Genomic DNA, 19,372 nt, shown 5'->3' on the forward strand with positions numbered 1-19,372 from the left:
TGCTACGGTCGCAGGTTCCAATCCTGCCTCAGGCATGGATGTGTGTGATGTCCTTAGGTTAGTTAGGTTTAAGGAGTTCTAAGTTCTAGGGGACTGGTGACCACAGATGTTAAGTCCCATAGTGCTCAGAGCCATTTTTAGAGAAAGGTATGAAAGCAAAGGACATTCATGCCGATTTCCAGAATACCCTGGGGGCGGGGGGCGGGGAGGGGGGGGGGGGTGCGGGAGTGGCCCTCCAATGCTAAATTTGTGATCCCTTGATCCCTCAAAACATGTCATACCAACCGGTTCGTTCTTTTTGTCAAGTTGTGCCACAAACTCCTCTTCTCCCCAATTCTATTCAATACCTCCTAATTAGTTATCTGATCTACCCATCTAAGCTTCAGCTTTCTTCTGTAGCACCACATTTCGAAAGCTTCTATTCTCTTCTTGTCCAAACTATTTATCATCCATGTTTCGCTTCCATACATGGCTACACTCCATACAAATACTTTCAGAAACGACTTCCTGACACTTAAATCTACACTCGATGTTAACAAATTTCTCTTCTTCAGAAACGCTTTCCTTGCCATTGCCAGTCTACATTTTATATCCTCTCTACTTCAACCATCATCAGTTATTTTACTCCCTAAATAGCAAAACTCCTTTACTACTTAAAGTGTCTCATTTCCTAATCTAATTCCCTCAGCATCACCCGATTTAATTTGACTACATTCCATTATCCTAGCTTTGCTTTTGTTGATGTTCAACTTATATCCTCCTTTCAAGACACTGTCCATTCCATTCAACTGCTCTTCCAAGTCCTTTGCTGTCTCTGACAGAAGTACAAAGTCATTGGGGAACCTCAACGTTTTTATTTCTTCTCCATGGACTTTAATACCTACTCCGAACTTTTCTTTCGTTTCCTTTACTGCTTCCTCAATATACAGATGGAATAACATCGGGGAGAGGCTACAACTCTGTCTCACTCCCTTCCGAACCACTGCTTCCATTTCATGCCCCTCGACTCTTATAACTGCCATCTGGTTTCTGTACAAATTGTAAACAGCCTTTCGCTCCCTGTATTTTACCCCTGCCACCTTTAGAATTTGAAAGAGAGTATTCCAGTCAACACTGTCAAAAGCTTTCTCAAAGACTACAAATACTAGAAATGTAGGTTTGCCTTCTTAATCTTTCTTCTAAGTTAAGTCGTAAGTTTAGTATTGCCTCACGTGTTCCAACATTTCTGCGGAATCCAAACTGATCTTTCCCAAGGTCCGCTTCTACCAGTTTTTCCATTCGTCTGTAAAGATTTCGCGTTAGTATTTTGCAGCTGTGACTTATTAAACTGATAGTTCGGTTATTTTCACATCTGTCAACTCCTGCTTTCTTTGGGATTGGAATTATTATATTCTTCTTGAAGTCTGAGGGTATTTTGCCTTTCTCATACATCTTGCTCACCAGATGGTAGAGTTTTGTCATGACTGGCTCTCCCAAGGCCGTCAGTAGTTCTAATGGAATGTTGTCAGACGCTAGGATTTCTGTCAGTGGTTATTCGAGAACCATGCTGCCGATCCACTGTTTGGTCATGGGGTAATGTTTAGGAATGACAACCTCTACATCCGTGCGGGTGTCGTAAATGCTGATAACATCCCCGCGTAACTACATCGTTCTGCAGTGAACACGTAGTGTGATATAGCGGACACTTAGTTATTCCACAGCACCTGACGGGAAGAGTGTATCGACAGTAGTTGGAACATGAATTGGGTGGACTGCTTCACGATGTGCTATTCGCTACATGAGCCGAGTTATGGTCTATGGACGACGGTGCCCCTGAACATTTCAATCGGGAAGGAAGAGATTGTCTCGATGGTACTTATCCAGATGAGTGGACATGTCGTGCAGGACGAGTTGCTTGGCCCACCAGATCTCCGTATCTTAATCGCGTGGATTTACACATATGAGCCCATCTTAAGGAGCTCGTGTATGCTGTTTGCAATTGAGACAGTGTAGCAGAACTATAACAGCGAACTGAAAATGTCTTTGAAACTATGCGGAATGGGATGAACGGTGCCTCTAACGTTCCGAAAGCTGTAAGAAGTTGAGCGAGTGACTGTCCGCCTACATGGACATCATTTTGAATGTGTTCTGGGGCCGGTCGGAGTGGCCGTGCGGTTCTAGGCGGTACAGTCTGGAACCGAGCGACCGCTACGGTTCGAATCCTGCCTCGGGTGGTCTACATCTACATCTACATCTACATCCGTACTCCGCAAGCCACCTGACGGTGTGTGGCGGAGGGTACCCTGAGTACCTCTATCGGTTCTCCCTTCTATTCCAGTCTCGTATTGTACGTGGAAAGAAGGATTGTCGGTATGCTTCTGTGTGGGCTCTAATCTCTCTGATTTTATCCTCATGGTCTCTTCGCGAGATATACGTAGGAGGGAGCAATATACTGCTTGACTCTTCGGTGAAGGTATGTTCTCGAAACTTCAACAAAAGCCCGTACCGAGCTACTGAGCGTCTCTCCTGCAGAGTCTTCCACTGGAGTTTATCTATCATCTCCGTAACGCTTTCGCAATTACTAAATGATCCTGTAACGAAGCGCGCTGCTCTCCGTTGGATCTTCTCTATCTCTTCTATCAACCCTACCTGGTGCGGATCCCACACTGCTGAGCAGTATTCAAGCATTGGGCGAACAAGCGTACTGTAACCTACTTCCTTTGTTGTCGGATTGCATTTCCTTAGGATTCTTCCAATGAATCTCAGTCTGGCATCTGCTTTACCGACGATCAACTTTATATGATCATTCCATTTTAAATCACTCCTAATGCGTACTCCCAGATAATTTATGGAATTAACTGCTTCCAGTTGCTGACCTGCTATTTTGTAGCTAAATGATAAGGGACCTATCTTTCTATGTATTCGCATCACATTACACTTCGCTACATTGAGATTCAATTGCCATTCCGTGCACCATGCGTCAATTCGCTGCAGATCCTCCTGCATTTCAGTACAATTTTCCATTGTTGCAACCTCTCGATACACCACAGCATCATCTGCAAAAAGCCTCAGTGAACTTCCGATGTCATCCACCAGGTCATTTATGTATATTGTGAATAGCAACGGTCCTATGACACTCCCCTGCGGCACACCTGAAATCACTCTTACTTCGGAAGACTTCTCTCCATTGAGAATGACGTGCTGCGTTCTGTTATCTAGGAACTCCTCAATCCAATCACACAATTGATCTGATAGTCCGTATGCTCTTACTTTGTTCATTAAACGACTATGGGGAACTGTGTCAAACGCCTTGCGGAAGTCAAGAAACACGGCATCTACCTGTGAACCCGTGTCTAAGGCCCTCTGAGTCTCGTGGACGAATAGCGCGAGCTGGGTTTCACACGATCGTCTTTTTCGAAACCCATGCTGATTCCTACAGAGTAGATTTCTAGTCTCCAGAAAAGACATTATACTCGAACATAATACGTGTTCCAAAATTCTACAACTGATCGACGTTAGAGATATAGGTCTATAGTTCTGCACATCTGTTCGACGTCCCTTCTTGAGAACGGGGATGACCTGTGCCCTTTTCCAATCCTTTGGAACGCTTCGCTCTTCTAGAGACCTACGGTACACCGCTGCAAGAAGGGGGGCAAGTTCCTTCGCGTACTCTGTGTAAAATCGAACTGGTATCCCATCAGGACCAGCGGCCTTTCCTCTTTTGAGCGATTTTAATTGTTTCTCTATCCCTCTGTCGTCTACTTCGATATCTACCATTTTGTCAACTGTGCGACAATCTAGAGAAGGAAGCACAGTGCAGTCTTCCTCTGTGAAACAGCTTTGGAAGAAGACATTTAGTAATTCGGCCTTTAGTCTGTCATCCTCTGTTTCAGTACCATTTTGGTCACAGAGTGTCTGGACATTTTGTTTTGATCCACCTACCGCTTTGACATAGGACCAAAATTTCTTAGGATTTTCTGCCAAGTCAGTACATAGAACGTTACTTTCGAATTCATTGAAAGCCTCTCGCATAGCCCTCCTCACACTACATTTCGCTTCGCGTAATTTTTGTTTGTCTGCAAGGCTTTGGCTATGTTTATGTTTGCTGTGAAGTTCCCTTTGCTTCCGCAGCAGTTTTCTAACTCGGTTGTTGTACCACGGTGGCTCTTTTCCATCTCTTACGATCTTGCTTGGCACATACTCATCTAACGCATATTGTACCATGGTTTTGAACTTTGTCCACTGATCCTCAACACTATCTGTACTTGAGACAAAACTTTTGTGTTGAGCCGTCAGGTACTCTGTAATCTGCTTTTTGTCACTTTTGCTAAACAGAAAAATCTTCCTACCTTTTTTAATATTTCTATTTACGGCTGAAATCATCGACGCAGTAACCGCTTTATGATCGCTGATTCCCTGTTCTGCATTAACTGATTCAAATAGTTCGGGTCTGTTTGTCACCAGAAGGTCTAATATATTATCGCCACGAGTCGGTTTTCTGTTTAACTGCTCAAGGTAGTTTTCAGATAAAGCACTTAAAAATATTTCACTGGATTCTTTGTCCCTGCCACCCGTTATGAACGTTTGAGTCTCCCAGTCTATATCCGGCGCGGTTCTAGGCGCGCAGTCCGGAACCGTGGGACTGCTACGGTCGCAGGTTCGAATCCTGCCTCGGGCATGGATGTGTGTGATGTCCTTAGGTTAGTTAGGTTAAATTAGTTTTAAGTTGTAGGCGACTGATGACGTCAGAAGTTAAGTCGCATAGTGCTCAGAGCCATTTGAACCATTTTTTTTTTTTTGTGTGTTCTGGGGTAAATGTACTGTACGTGGTAGTCCAATATCGAGTCCCTTCGTGCCGTTGTCTGCCGAAAAGAATTAATTTTGTGTTGTTTGTGCAGTTATGATGTCTATTCTACTGCATAAACCGTACATAAAGCAATTTCAGACAGCAAACATACCCATTTAATGCTTGTTTTGATGCATGCATTGCAACCACGAAGTGTGCAAAGCTACTTTTGAATCGCCCTGTATAAGAAATGTCCATGCCGTCACAATAAATGCACATTCACAAGGGCTACAGAGAGCCTTACGAACGTAACAGCAATTAGTTTCAGTAATCCTATGCCGTTACGAGAGTGCGGAGCGCAGATCTCTGAACGCTGCGCCACGAAATCCCCTTGGAACAGTGGGGCATCAGCCGTTGCGTAAGCCTGGCAGGTATTTTTTGAATCGGTGTCTGACGCTGTTAGTCGCCGCGGCGGTCAGTGACATTCATTAGTCAGGTAGCGGGCCGTGATTTCCGCCTCTGGCGTACACAGAGGGGGACGGGCCGGGCATACGCGAGTAGGCGGCGCGACGCAGCCGTGGAGAGCCCGCCGGCTCGCGGCTTTGTGTGCGAGATAATCCACCTCATTAGCGGGCCGCTAATGATACAGCCGTCGCCGCCGCCCGACGCCGCGCCTCATTAACATAATTAGGAAGAGTGTCGGTCGCTCTCGGCGCACTTCACCGATACGCGGTTCTGTCTATCAGACGCCGCTCACCGCTCCTGCAAGGAGTCGCTCGCCCGAGAGCAGCTGTCGAGCAGTGGGCGCAGCGTACCTACCGCTACTCATCTTGCGGCGCTGCGCACTAATACGGCACGAAATCCGTTTCAAGTACACCGAAAGGGCGAAAGTAACTTTGACATGACGCGTCACTACCAAGTGACGTACGAGGCGGGTGGCACTGACAACACCGCGAACTACCTGGCAACGCTGTGCTGTTCTTCTTGCGTAGCCGAGTTTCAGCTCCGTAGAATCAGCACTCGATTTTTGAGAGAGCAATCAGCGAAACGGTGTTTTTTGTTGTGTGCTACAAAATGGAACAGCGGTATTTAGAGCAACGTTATGTAATCATGTTTTGTGTTAAACTTCGGGATTCCGCGTGTGCGGCCTTTGAAAATGTGAGTCATGCCTATGGGGGAAGATACCTTAACCAGATTATTTCCTGGCACAAATCATTTTTGGAATGTCGAGATAGCGTTGGACATGAAACTCGCTCAGTGAGAACTTCAAAATCCGACGATAACGTCGGATGTTGGCGTTCTCTTCCTCGTGGACAAACTGTCAACCAAGTGTTTTGCATAAACGGACTTGAAACACTCGTAAAAGGGTGAGTCGAGTAAGACCAGAAATTACAGACGGGTGGGTGCTGTATCGCGACAACGCCCCATGTTAGTCGGCCACTTCCATCACTGAAATTTTACCTCAGTGGCTTTCCTGTTGTTCCACATCCCCCTGGTTCACCTTATCTGCGACCTTGTGTCTCTTTTTCTTTTTCCGAAATGGGACACTATCTTTAAAGGACGTTGTTTTGGCACTCTTGAGAACACTCAACAGAATATGACAGACATGTTGAAGGCCCTACCATTTGGAGCCCTTCAGTGATGGTACCAGCACTGGGAACAAACAATCCACCAGTGTATAGATTCCGAAGGCCATTGTTTTCGAGGGGACAATATTGTTGTTTAAAAAGCATAAAGACTCTAGTAGATAAAATCACTCTCATTACTTTTCTCACACATCTCGTAGCTTCGTGAAACTTGGACCACACATTGAAAGAACTGCTACACTATATTACAGAAGGTAGTTGTAAGAAATACGCAATAAGACGAAAAGGAATGACATTTTCAACCGGGGGTAAAAATTGCAAAGCACATCACTTTTCATGATGGTCCTCTGGATTTTACACTACTGGCCATTAAAATTGCTACACAAAGAAGAAGTGCAGATGATAAACGGGTTTTCATTGGACAAATATATTATACTAGAATTGACATGTGATTACATTTTCACGCAATTTGGGTGCATAGATGCTGAGAAATCAGTACCCAGAACAACCACCTCTGGCCGTAATGTCGGCCTTGATACGCCTGGGCACTGAGTCAAACAGAGCTTAGATGGCGTCTACAGGTACAGCTGTCCATGCAGGTTCAACGCGATACCACAGTTCATCAAGAGTAGCGACTGGCGTATTGTGACGAGCTAGTTGCTCGGCCACCATTGCCCAGACGTTTTCAATTGATGAGAGATTTGGAGAATGTGCTAGCCTTGGCAGCAGTCGAACATTTTCTGTATCCAGAAAGGCCCGTACAGGACCTGCAACATTTGGTCGTGCAGTATCCTGCTGAAATGTAGTGTTTCGCAGGAATCGAATAAAGGGTAGAGCCACGGGTCTTAACACGTCTGAAATGTAACGTCCACAGTTCAAAGTTTCGTCAATGCGAACAAGAGGTGACCGAGACGTGTATACAATGGCACCGCTTACCATCTCGCCGGGTGATACACCAGTATGGCGGTGACGAATGCACGCTCCCAATGTGCGTTCACCGCGATGTCGCCAAACACGGATGCGACCATCATGATGCTGTAAACAGAACCTGGATGTATTCGACAAAATGGCGTTTTGCCATTAGTGCACCCAGCTTCGTCGTTGAGTACACGATTGCAGGCGCTCCTGTCTGTGATGCAGCATCAAGGGTAACCTCAGCCATGGTATGCGAGCTGATAGTCCATGCTGATGCAAACGTCGTCCAACTGTTGGTGCAGATGGTTGTTGTCTTGCAAACGTCCCCATCTGTTGACTCAGGGGTCGAGACGTGGCTGCACGATCCGTTACAGTCATGCGGATAAGATGCCTGTCATTTCGACTGCTAGTGATACGACGCCGTTGGGACCCAGAACGGCGTTCCGTTTTACCCTCCTGAACCCACCGATACCATACTCTGCTAACAGTCATTGGACCTCGACCAACGCGAGCAATAAAGTCGGAAACGTGATGGTACGCATTTCTATTCCTTATACGAGGCATCACAACAACGTTTTACCAGGCAACGCTGGTCAACTGCCGTTTATGTATGAGAAATCGGTTGGAAACTTTCCTCATGTCAGCACGTTGTAGATGTCTACACCGGCGCCAACCTAGTGTGAATGCTCTGAAAAGGTAATCATTTGCATATCACAGCGTCTTCTTCCTGTCGATAAATTTCGCATGTGTAGCACGTCATCTTCGTGGTGAAGCAGTTTTAATAGCCAGTAGTGTACAAATGTCGGGACTTGGTTCTTATTGCATGTGTGATCACCACGGACGGCAGTGCATGCTATGCTGGCTACGAGGTTGGTAAGTTCTTACGGTATGGCGTTCCATTCCTCCTCCAGCACAGTTGAGAGCTGGGGTACGGTCGTTGGTGCATGTGTACGTGCTGAAATACGTCCCCTACCGCGCCCCAAACATGGCATTTAAAACTGAGGAACGGACACGCCAGTCCATTCGCCGAATATCCTCTCGTTCCAACAACTCGTTGACCTGCGCTGGGCCGGCCGGATTGTCCGAGCGGTTGTAGGCGCTTCAGTCTGGAACAGCGCGACCGCAAAGGTCGCAGGATCGAATAGTGTCTCGGGCATGGATGTGTGTGATCTCCTTAGGTTAGTTAGGTTTATGTAGTTCTAATTTTAGGGGACTGATGACCTCAGATGTTAAGTCCCGTAGTGCTCAGAGCCATTTGAATTTGAACCTGAGCTGATCGATGAGGTAACCCGTTGTCATCGATATAAACTGGCCAGGTACGAGCTGGATCCGCACAGTAAGGATTCCGTAAAAACTTGACTGTGAATGTAGACAGTTCTTCTGTTTCGGGAATCGTGGATCTCAAAGATTTTTGCCTGTTATCAACACTAATACTCGCACCATGTCGGTCTTAGGGATTGTAAGTCTGTCTAGAACGTTTTAATGTCAAATTTGAAGTCGGATACAATCGACAAAACAAGTTTTTCTGTCGTGTGACAATATTCTAATTTTTTCCCTTTCTTATATTAAGAAACCTTTCTTCTTGCCAAATGTCAATGGTAAGTACCATACAGGTTTTAATGAGAGCTTTTGTGAGTACTAAAATACGTGACATAAATGGCCATTTTTTTGACTGCCGTGACTTAGAAGGCTTAACTCTTTTACACCACCATGGGGCAGTAATCTTAGTATGTGACATTAAATTCAATACCATACGTTTACCTGTTTCTGAGGAATTAGGTCTTAACGGACGGAGGAACCGTCAGTCAGATATTAAATGTCAAAAATCTTTTTTCGTGTTTTATAGTTTGAAATTAACAATTTAGAATTTTACCTTCAATTTTAGCGTAAGACCTCGCCAAATTTCACGACTCTAGACCGACAGGAAGTACCCCAGTTCTTTATACCTCCAAGCGACAGTAGACCTTATTAAATGACATAAATTTCAGCTTGATACATCTACCCGTTGCTGAGAAAAACGTTTTTTAACAGTCGAACAGACCGACAGACAGACAGACACATGGACAACAAAGGTATCGTATAATGGTTCCGTTTACACCAACTGCGGTACGGAACCCTCAAAATGAAGACAGGACCGAACGCGCCCCTGAAATCTCGCATGTGGGGAAGGAATACAGTGTCAAAATGACGTTGACCAGTCAGTCTAAAATGGTCAGAGATTTGGAGGTCAGTATGCCCATCCAACAATATGTCTCCCATACCGAAACGGTCCTGATAAACAATGTTTCTGGATGCATTACGTGTTCTCACCTCTCACCGAGTCAGAATCATTGCTCAGAGTGAATCTGCTCTCACCCGAAAAGGGCAGCTGGCTCATTCGCTTTGCTCATGGCACCATTATGAACGGTGCTGCCGATGTGCGAGTGCCAACGGACCACAAGCTTTTGATCTTCGGGCAAAGAGACCATCCCCAAGCAGTCGCGGTACCACAGAGGAGCAGGCATGTGCGTTCTTTCTTGCCTGTAGCACAATGTAGCGGTCACCTGTTAACAGTGGTCGACCACTTCTTCGGGCAGCATCGGCTCTGATTCGGAACGTTCCCCATTCATGTGAAACAATTCTTTTAGCAACATCAAACTCCTCATCACAATTTGTCCTTGTTCCAGATATATATATATATTCTTTTCCTGTTTCTTCAACTGCCTCGTGTTATGCGTCCTGCCCCATTCGGCACTGTAATTACGTTGACCTCACAACATGTGACGTCCAATTTTCTCGACACGACTGCGATACCTCTGACATCTTTCTCCCGGACTGGCAAGTTCCTATATATTCTCGTCCATTAGTTTTGCAGAGCGGTGTACAGTTTGTTATTGTTTTGTTTTCACGGTTTACTCGATGATAGGTAAGTGAATCCATAAATCAGTTATTATTAGTACCAGCTGCAGGATACCAGCATCAGAATGATGTTATCCATAAAATTACCACGGGGAATGTCTCTGACACGAAACAAGATACTCCCACTCTCGTTTTTCACATGCACCGACAACCACTCCACGTATTCTGTATAATTTTATAACATTGCTGCTTCTCGTCTTACGCCCAGAACGCCTTTCGATACCCTACACATTCCACAAACTTGACACTTGCCGACTAGTAGTTTAATCTGTGGCATCCCTGAAATTTGTGGCGTAACATGATCAAAAGAAGAGATCGCTTGACAGAACACATACGGAGGAATTAAAAATCATCAACTTGGTAATGCAGGGATGAAAATTAATTAAACATTAAATGCCTAACAAACGAAATGTATCGTGGTAAACTGTTATTCCTATCGCGAGAATAAATTACACCGGCAGAACCAGTCTAGGATGAAGTACCATCAAATGTGAGACAAGCGAAAGCTCAGGAATACGACAGAAACATGGTTGCAAACTCTTATTCATTGATTGGTTGCCGTCGTTACATATGACGTATACCCTAGAAGATATTTTAGTTCGTTTTTCACAGTTATTTTTACTGTTAAAATCCACTGTGCCACAAAAACGCTATGGCAGATCGTGGACATAGTACAACAAAAGTCACTAGATCGCGACCGATCAAAAGATCGAGATTTCTCGAACTGTGACGTAAACTCTTCGAACAGTTCGACTCGTGCTCAAACACAGTTCTACTTGAAACAACGAATACTGAAGTGAAACTGTAGAAGCCGAATTCACCAAAAACACAGTGAGATGCTTACTGCAAAATGTAACAATACATGGCGCAACTAACAGTCTTTTCATACAAGTGAAGACGTATTCATTCGTCGCGTTCCGTTGTCACCCAGTGATTGAAATATGCCCTTCGATTTAAGGTGACTGCCGTTTCTCAGGCGTTTTGCATTCCGTTTGGGCGTCAACAGGGTGCAGTGCCCATCACTTTGTGTGGCATTTACTAAACTCCCAGGATAACTCCGGGCTCTGCAGCTAACTGTGCATAAAATGGAAGCAACCACAGAGCCTAACACACGGCAGCACACTATTAAGGAATTTAGTACTTTGACCGTCTGCTAGTCATTGTCTATGTCAGTGTGATTATGCTGACTGAGTGAACTGATGGCTTTTACCTGTTTACTGTTTCAATAAGTCGATATTGTCTAATGTGAACAACTCTCGGGTATCCGACCGGATAGCGTCGTAATTTCTCCACAATATTTCGGCAGACGTACACGCTGCCATGTTCAGGTGGTTCCTGACGAATTCTGTGCTGTTCCTCTCGGCGCCCTATATATACTAGCCGTTACCCCCTCCACCGTTCCTCTCCTGGTGTCTTTGGTGCGGCTGGCGCGGCGGCTACTGCAGGTGGTGGGGGAAGCGGCGCCTGGGTCCGAACTGGGGTCTGCAGTCTCCCTGCTGCCGCCGTCGGCGGCGGTCCTCGATCTCTGGGACCGCATCTTTCTCTCCAGGCTGAGTGCAGGGTTCCAAGCCTGACTAAGTCGAAGGCCACTGTCTTTATTAATTAGCTCGACCTGTAGTCGGATTTCGATGGCCTCTTTACTAAAGGACAATCTAGTTAATACTAATTACTAAAGAGTGGAATGGTAGAGAGATAGTATGATTGTGGTTCGATGAACCCTCTGCCAAGCACTTAAATGTGGATTGCAGAGTAGTCATGTAGATGGAGATATAGATGTAGATGTATATATAGGGCGCCGAGAGGAACAGCACAGAATTCGTCAGAAACCACCTGAAGATAGCAGCGTGTACGTCTGCCGAAATATTGAGGGGAAATTACGACGCTATCCGGTCGGATACCCGAGAACTGTTCAAATTGGAAATACGCCGGGAAAACTTCAGATCGCATGTCGATATTGTCTATTCATACTATCATTTTGAAATTGTTTCACATCGTCTCTTGCAACAGTGCGCAAAGTAAGAATTGTTTCTTATTGCTTACAGGCGAATTGTTATATGTGTTTTTGGTCTGTGTGTTGCAGTTCCGCCGAGCATTCGCATGTCGCCAGCGGACGGAGAGCTGAAGGCGCGGAAGGGTGGCACGGTGACCCTGGAGTGCAAGGCTTCCGGCAACCCTGTGCCCAGCATCATCTGGACCAGGAAGGTGAGTCCCAGCTGCCGCAGCAGCACTGCGATGCCCTTTCCTGGTTCGCCTTCAGAGTACTTCTACTCCCACAGCTCAAAAGGCGCTACAACCTGTTGTAGTTTATACTGAGTACACAGCAAGCTACAGGCTGACAATTATTGAACTCTACAAAAAAAAAATTCATCACAATTTCTGAATGATTTGCGTTAAAACGTTGAAACTGCACGGTTAGCACGGGGCATCATGAGAAATAGTATGGTTTGGTTCAGCGATATAGCCCACTTTCATCTGGTCTATAAGCATAATTGGCGCATTTGGGGGACTGATAATCCGAGTTTCGCTGTCTAGAAGTCTCTTCAACCTCAACGGGTGACAGCGTGGTGTTCAGCGTTCAGTCATGGAATAATCGGGGCGATATTCCTTGATGGCACGGTGACTGCCAAACGGTGATTGAAAGATTTGGAAGATGATTTCATCCACTTTATCCAAAGTGACTCTGATTTCGACAAGATGTGGTTCATGCAAGACGGATCTCGACCCCATCGAAGCAGGTGAGTGTTTGATGTCCTGGGGGAGCACTTTGGGGACCGCATTCTGGCTCTAGGATTCCCAGAGGCCACAGACATGGGCCTCAATTGGTCACCATATTCTGCGGATCTGAACACAAGTGACTCCTTTTTGTGGGGCTATATTAAAGACTAGGTGTTCAGCATTAACAGCAAAACCACTACTGAGCTGAAAACGCCGTTCAGTAGGTCATCGACGGCATGTATGTTACGTTACTTCAGCGGGTCATGCAGAATTTCGCTATTCGTCGGCGCCACATCATCGCCAATGATGGCAGGAACGTCGAACACCACCTAACCTAAATCCGAATATCTGTAGTGACATTTACATGTTGAATGAAGTGTGTGCAAGCCATAGTTTATAACTAATTTACGTTTTTCTCATATAGTTCAATAATTGTCACCCTTCATTACTTCCGTAATAAGGCCTTAAATTGATCCCTTTTGGGTGAAATTTGATCCATGAATGAACAGCGAAGCTACATAGCTAGAGTTAAAGAAATGTGAGATAGTAAGCAATCCTTCATAACGCAACGAAACGGATAAAAGGGCGTTTGACATAAATTAAAGGAAGATAAATAGCAACCAAGAATTTCAATCGTCCAAATGTAGTCTATCAGTGGACAGCGAGCAACGCAATTAAAGGACCATATTTTCGAAACATCTTAATTGCCTGCTATTGCAACGCTCAAGTTTGAATTTTGGCTCAAAGACGAGTACTTCCTTCCTCTGTAATGGTACAATATCGTTGCGCCCTGCGACGTCACCATCGCGCACGACGAGCTTCAAACAACGAGGTATCGACAATGCGAGATAAAGGCCATAGCTCAGAAGTTAACGTGACGTGTAAGGTTGGATAATGATGTCACGTTGGCATCATATTTTAACACAATTCTGCCCGGCGCCTCCGTGGACCTCACATGATGGAAAGGTCGTCGCAGACCCTCTTATCCACATATCGTTCCTTCTTTTTGACGTCTCTGCGATGGATATTAGACCCGAAACACTCAGCATCAGCAGATTTTCATATGTGTTGCCAAGGAAAACCTTCCAGACACGCCGCTGCTCAGAATTGACACGAAAAGACCTCACTGGTTGTCGTAAAGGGAGTCAATGAAACTACCCATTTCTTTGAGACGTTGATTCCCACACATTTTGCTGTAGGAAATGACAGTTAGCAGTGCAGTGAGTAAGAGGGAGATGTTCTTCACAACTTTTGACACTGATGACATCATCGGAAGTCTCCACCCTTCTCTAGGGACATTGTAGGGGTATCATAAGGAAACCGTGTGCTTTCAACACTGGGCGTTGTGGTTGTAGCCCCCTTCGTATGGCGTTAAAAGAAGGGTTGATGTGTAGATGAGGGTGGCTGTGACGATCTACTTATCGTGTAACACGTTCGCGGTGCCGTTGGGCAGAATTGTGGTGAAGTTTGGTGCCAATGCGACATCACTGAACCACATTAAGCGTCACACGCGCTTCTGAGCTGTTACCTTGCCCCCATATTACAGCGCATTACTGTTTGAAGCGCTGTCGAGCCCTAGACTGACGTTGCCGGGTGCTAGGCTTTTGCACTGTCAGAGAGGAAGGTTGTACGCACCTTTGAGCCAAATTTCAAACATGCTTCGTATTGGAAGACAATTACGGGGTCTATACAATGTGATCCTTTAATCGTGTTGCGCAATGTAGATTCACCTCCCCTTGAAGGAAACAAGCGTGCCATGTACAAGCAATTGCACTATGTCCTAATGCCTAACGACAAGAAAATGATTCACTGAAAAGCTAAATATCAATGCATTCATTGATGCAACAGGCGTCTTGTGATTCTCTGTTAACTCCTGCTTATGTTGTTTGGCTGAAAAGTGCAAATAAAAGGGTAAAAAAAACCTTCTTAATCTATCGAAGACAATTGATTTACGTTTTGCTTGCACCTAATACTCGCATAGACAAAGTGAGAGCGTGTGCCAAGAAGCTTAAAAATTAATGGCATTGAATAATAGCTCCAGGATGAGAAAGTAATTGGTGAGATATTTTAAATTAATTTCAGTTATTATCCACAAAACAGACACGAAAATTCATCGACAGCAGATGCATACGTCCTTTAAAGGACCACATGGGTTTAGAGTACCATACATTCACAAAAAGCAGAAAAAACAGCATATGCGTCACACCCCTTAGTACTATTTAGACAATGGGAAAGTAACACAATCCTCAGATGAATCTGTTAAGCAAATACGCGATTCAGACACCTAATCTTGCTCTCATGAATATGCAGCTGCACCAGCATGCTCCTCAGATGCACCTGGAAATCGTGTACAATGGCACACAAGCAAGAAACGTTCTCACCAATAATCACAGAAACTCCAGCCAGGAAATGATCATCTAAGCGTTTAATAATTCACCAGATGTAATTCTAAACTTAACAAATCGTCAGCAGACAATACGATGTAAACAGCGGCCGATGGAGATCGAACGAGGAGGAACAGTAGATTATAGACTGTCCAAATAACGCTGCGTCAAGCAACCTGATTGGCTGGCAAATTTCCACGCTCGAAGTACAACCTGAAGACAGACTTCTTCACTGCACATTCAAAGCCTTCTCCAGCAGACGAATATGTGGACTATCGATTCTTTGAGTTATACGAGCACAAACACCCCAAACAACATCTAAAGAGGAAGACTTCAAGGGAAATAAGATTAAATCGATGCCAGGACTCGACCGTAAATTTCCTGCTTACTATGAGTAATGGCGTTAGCAGTCAGGTATCTGAGTACGCCTCTTAGACTGCCTTGGCCATGTTTCCCCTAGTTTTATTACTTTTCAACAAATGCAGATCGCTGTTCATATTGGAATAGGCGCACCACACGTACAGTTATGATGGACAGCCGTTTCTGCCCTGCCACTGAAATATGTATCCATTTCACTGAAATGAAGTGATTGGAGGTCGCGACACAATCATTACGTTCCGGTTCAGGATTTCCGAGCGTTCTCCACTGACACATTTTCACGCCGAAGTCTCTTCCTTAATTTCAAGACCTTTTACCTCCATCCACTTCATAAAAGGGGAAATACGATAAAGTAATAAAATCACCAGTCTTCAGTCACTGAAACTGAAATGTATTGGTAACGACTCGTTCCTCTCGAGTCAGATCCATCAATTGGTGTATTTCTTAAATTTATTTCTTCTGCAGTGATTCACCTCAATATTTTCTGACTTAAGTAAAAGTTTCGGTGAGAAGTATAAATTAACATTAAATTTGCCACAGAAGGAAGTCGTTTTCTGTTCGATTACCGTTACACCATCTACAATTTTGCTCTACTGGCTTTGCACCTGGCAATGATTATTTACAAGACATTTTCGTACGCTTTTATCATTCGGGTATTGTAATGAAACTACGAAGAGAAACGAGACCACATCTGAGACTTTGTACCTTGTTAATAATGTACTATATTTCTCCCAAATTCATCACAAAATTATTTGGCTGACATATAAGAATCTAAGAAACACATTTTAATACCTTTCACATTTTTGTTAATTTATGTAACTGTGCAAGAAGGTGAAAGCCAACCTCTTCATCTCAGGACACCTGTCACACAACGTCCCCAATTATTTTTTGGATATATTCAGACCTCTGTCTTCCCCTTTTATCCTTCACAGCTCCCTATAGTACCATGGACGTTATTCCCTGAAGTCTTGACGCATATCCTTCGTCCTTTCAATATTTTACGTGTATTCCTCTCCTCACCGATTCTTCGGACATCTTCCATTTAATGTCTTATCAGCCCTTGTAATTTTTAGCATCCTTCTGTAGCAGCACGACCCATTGCTTCGATTCTCTTCAATTCTGGATTTTCCACATCCCGCGATTAGCTACCATACAACGCTGTGATCCATAGGTACGTTGTAAGAGATTTCTTTTTTCAAATAAAGCAGTATGTTTGGTATCAGTAGACAGATTTGGACCAGGGAAGTCCTCTTCGCCTATGTATCTTCTTCTTCTTGCTTCATCCGTCATGTAGTTGGCTTCCGAGGTAACCGAATTTCTTTTCTTTCTACCTCGTGGACTCCTATTTTGATGTTAAGTGTACTATTAGTTTCATTTCTGATACTCCTCTTTAGTTTCGTCTTTCTTCAAGTTACTTTCAACGAAACGCGTTTCCTACTCCATCTCGCACCCAAGATTCCCGGCTGAGAGTAACACAGTAACGCAGTTTCATTCACTTACAATTTATTTCATTGCGATGTTCGAGTTTTCCTACCACAAACTTCGGGAATATTTCTTATAAGGTCACCGGTGGAAGGTAGACTCACAAGCACACCTGCAGATCAACTTGCAGCATTCTCTACTGAACGACGACGACACTGTGGTTGCAACGATTCATACCGCCGGACGGAAGCATTAGGGAGACAGCCAGATAGATGACCACGCAACCACTGCCAATAATTCATAGAGATTAATTTGGGCTGAGTGCAAGGAGCACGTGTCGCGCCGTATGGCGCCCCAGGAGCTCGCAGTTGCATTGAGGTCATGTGACCTGGAGTCACGTGACCTGTGGGGAGGTAGTACCCAAGCACCCTCGTACCTGTAGAGTACTCCTCAATCCTCTCTGATACAATGCAGAAGGAGGTTAATTGCTTTTGCTGACGGTACAGGTCTCCTTTACATCTGCATCTACATGGGTGCTCTGCAAATCACACTTAAGTGCCTGGCAGAGGGTTCGTCGAACCACCTTCACAATAATTCTCTATTATTCCACTCTCGAACAGCACGTGCAAGCTTTAATTTCCCTTATTTTATTATGATGATGCTTTCTCCCTATGTACGTCGGCGTCAAGCTAGTATTTTCGCATTCGGAGAGGAAAGTTGGTGATTGAAATCTTGTGAGAAGATCCGCCGCAACGAGAACCGCCTATGTTTTAATGATGTCCGATCCCAAATTCTGTACCATGTCCGCACACTCTTTCGCCTATTTCTCGAAAATAAACAACGTGTTGCTCTTCTTTTAACTGTCTCGATGTACTCCGTTAATCCTATCTGGTATGGATCCCACACCGCGTAGCAGTAAAAAAATGTCTCTGAGCACTATGCGACTTAACTTCTGAGGTCATCATTCGCCTAGAACTTAGAACTAATTAAACCTAACTAACCTAAGGACATCACACACATCCATGCTCGAGGCAGTATTCGAACCTACGACCGTAGCGGTCGCTCGGTTCCAGACTGTAGCGCCTAGAACCGTGCGGCCAACACAGCAGTACTCCAAAAGAAGACGGACAAGCGTAGTGTTGGCAGTCCCTGTAGTACATCTGTTGCATCTTTTAAGTGTTCTGCCAATAAATTGCAGTCTCTCTTTCACCTTCCCCACAACATTTTCTGTGCGTTATCTCCAGCTGTTCGTAACTGTAGTTCCTAGGTATTTGGTTGAATTTACGGCATTTAGATTTGATTGATTTATCGTGTAACCGAAGTATAACGGATTCCTCTTAGAATTCATGTGAATTTTACCAACTTTCTCACCATACAAATATATTTTCTAAATTGTTCTACAGTTTGTTGTGATCTTCTAATGAAGTCACCAGACAATAAACGACAAGCTACGTAAGATGGCTGCTCAGACTGCCTCCTAAATCGTTTGTACAGATAGGAAACTGCAGAGAGCCTATAAGACTACCATGGGGAACGCCAGAAATCACTTCTGTGTTACTCGATGACTTTCCGTCAATTACTACGAACTGTGACCTCTTTGACAGGAAATCACAAACCCAGTCGCATATCTGAGACTATTTCCATAAGCACGCAAATTGATTACAATCCCCTTTGAGATACACTATCAAAAGTCTTCTGGGAATCTATAAATACGGTACCAACGTAAAATCCGTCCTCAATAGCGCTTAATACGTAGTGTGTGTAAAGAGCTAGTTGGGTTTGACAAGAACGATGTTTTCTAAATCCTTATTCATTGAGTGTCAATTCATTCATAATATTCGAACACAATACATGTTCGAATTTCCTGCTGTATATCGACGTTATTGAAATCGGCCTGCAATTTAGTGGATTACTCCTTTTGCCTTTCTTGAACACTAGTGTGACCTGTACAAATTTCCAGCGTTTCGGTATGAACCTTTCGGCGAATAAATAGTCGTATACGATTGTTAAGTAAGAAGATACTGCACCAGCATACTCTGAGAGCAACCTATTTGTTATATAAGCTAGACCGGAAGAATTACTTTTATTATGTGATTTCGGTTGCTTCACTACTCCAACGATATCTGCTATCACGCAGAGAAGGCATTGATTGCGTTTTGCCGCTAGCATACTTTACATACGACGACAGTCTCTTTGGATTTTCTGCCGGGTTTCGTTGTGAAAACTATTATAAGCACTGAAATACGAACTAAATGCGAACTTCTGCAAAAGATCACCTATCTTGTGGATTTTGCATTAGTTTATCACGC

General features: G+C 44.4%; 1 protein-coding gene across 4 annotated transcripts in view; it reads left to right on the top strand.

Moving 5' to 3' along the window:
* Positions 1 to 19,372, top strand: part of LOC126272310 (lachesin) — an 853,630-nt gene that overhangs the window by 608,203 nt on the left and 226,055 nt on the right. For all 4 annotated transcript variants that reach the window (XM_049975090.1, XM_049975087.1, XM_049975088.1 and 1 more), the window contains exon 4: positions 12,245 to 12,366. In XM_049975090.1, coding sequence (XP_049831047.1) covers positions 12,245 to 12,366 — 122 coding nt within the window. The remainder of the gene's footprint in view (positions 1 to 12,244; positions 12,367 to 19,372) is intronic.

The sequence above is a fragment of the Schistocerca gregaria genome, chromosome 5, assembly GCF_023897955.1.
Source record: "Schistocerca gregaria isolate iqSchGreg1 chromosome 5, iqSchGreg1.2, whole genome shotgun sequence".
In the NCBI taxonomy this organism is placed as follows: Eukaryota; Metazoa; Arthropoda; class Insecta; order Orthoptera; family Acrididae; genus Schistocerca; species Schistocerca gregaria.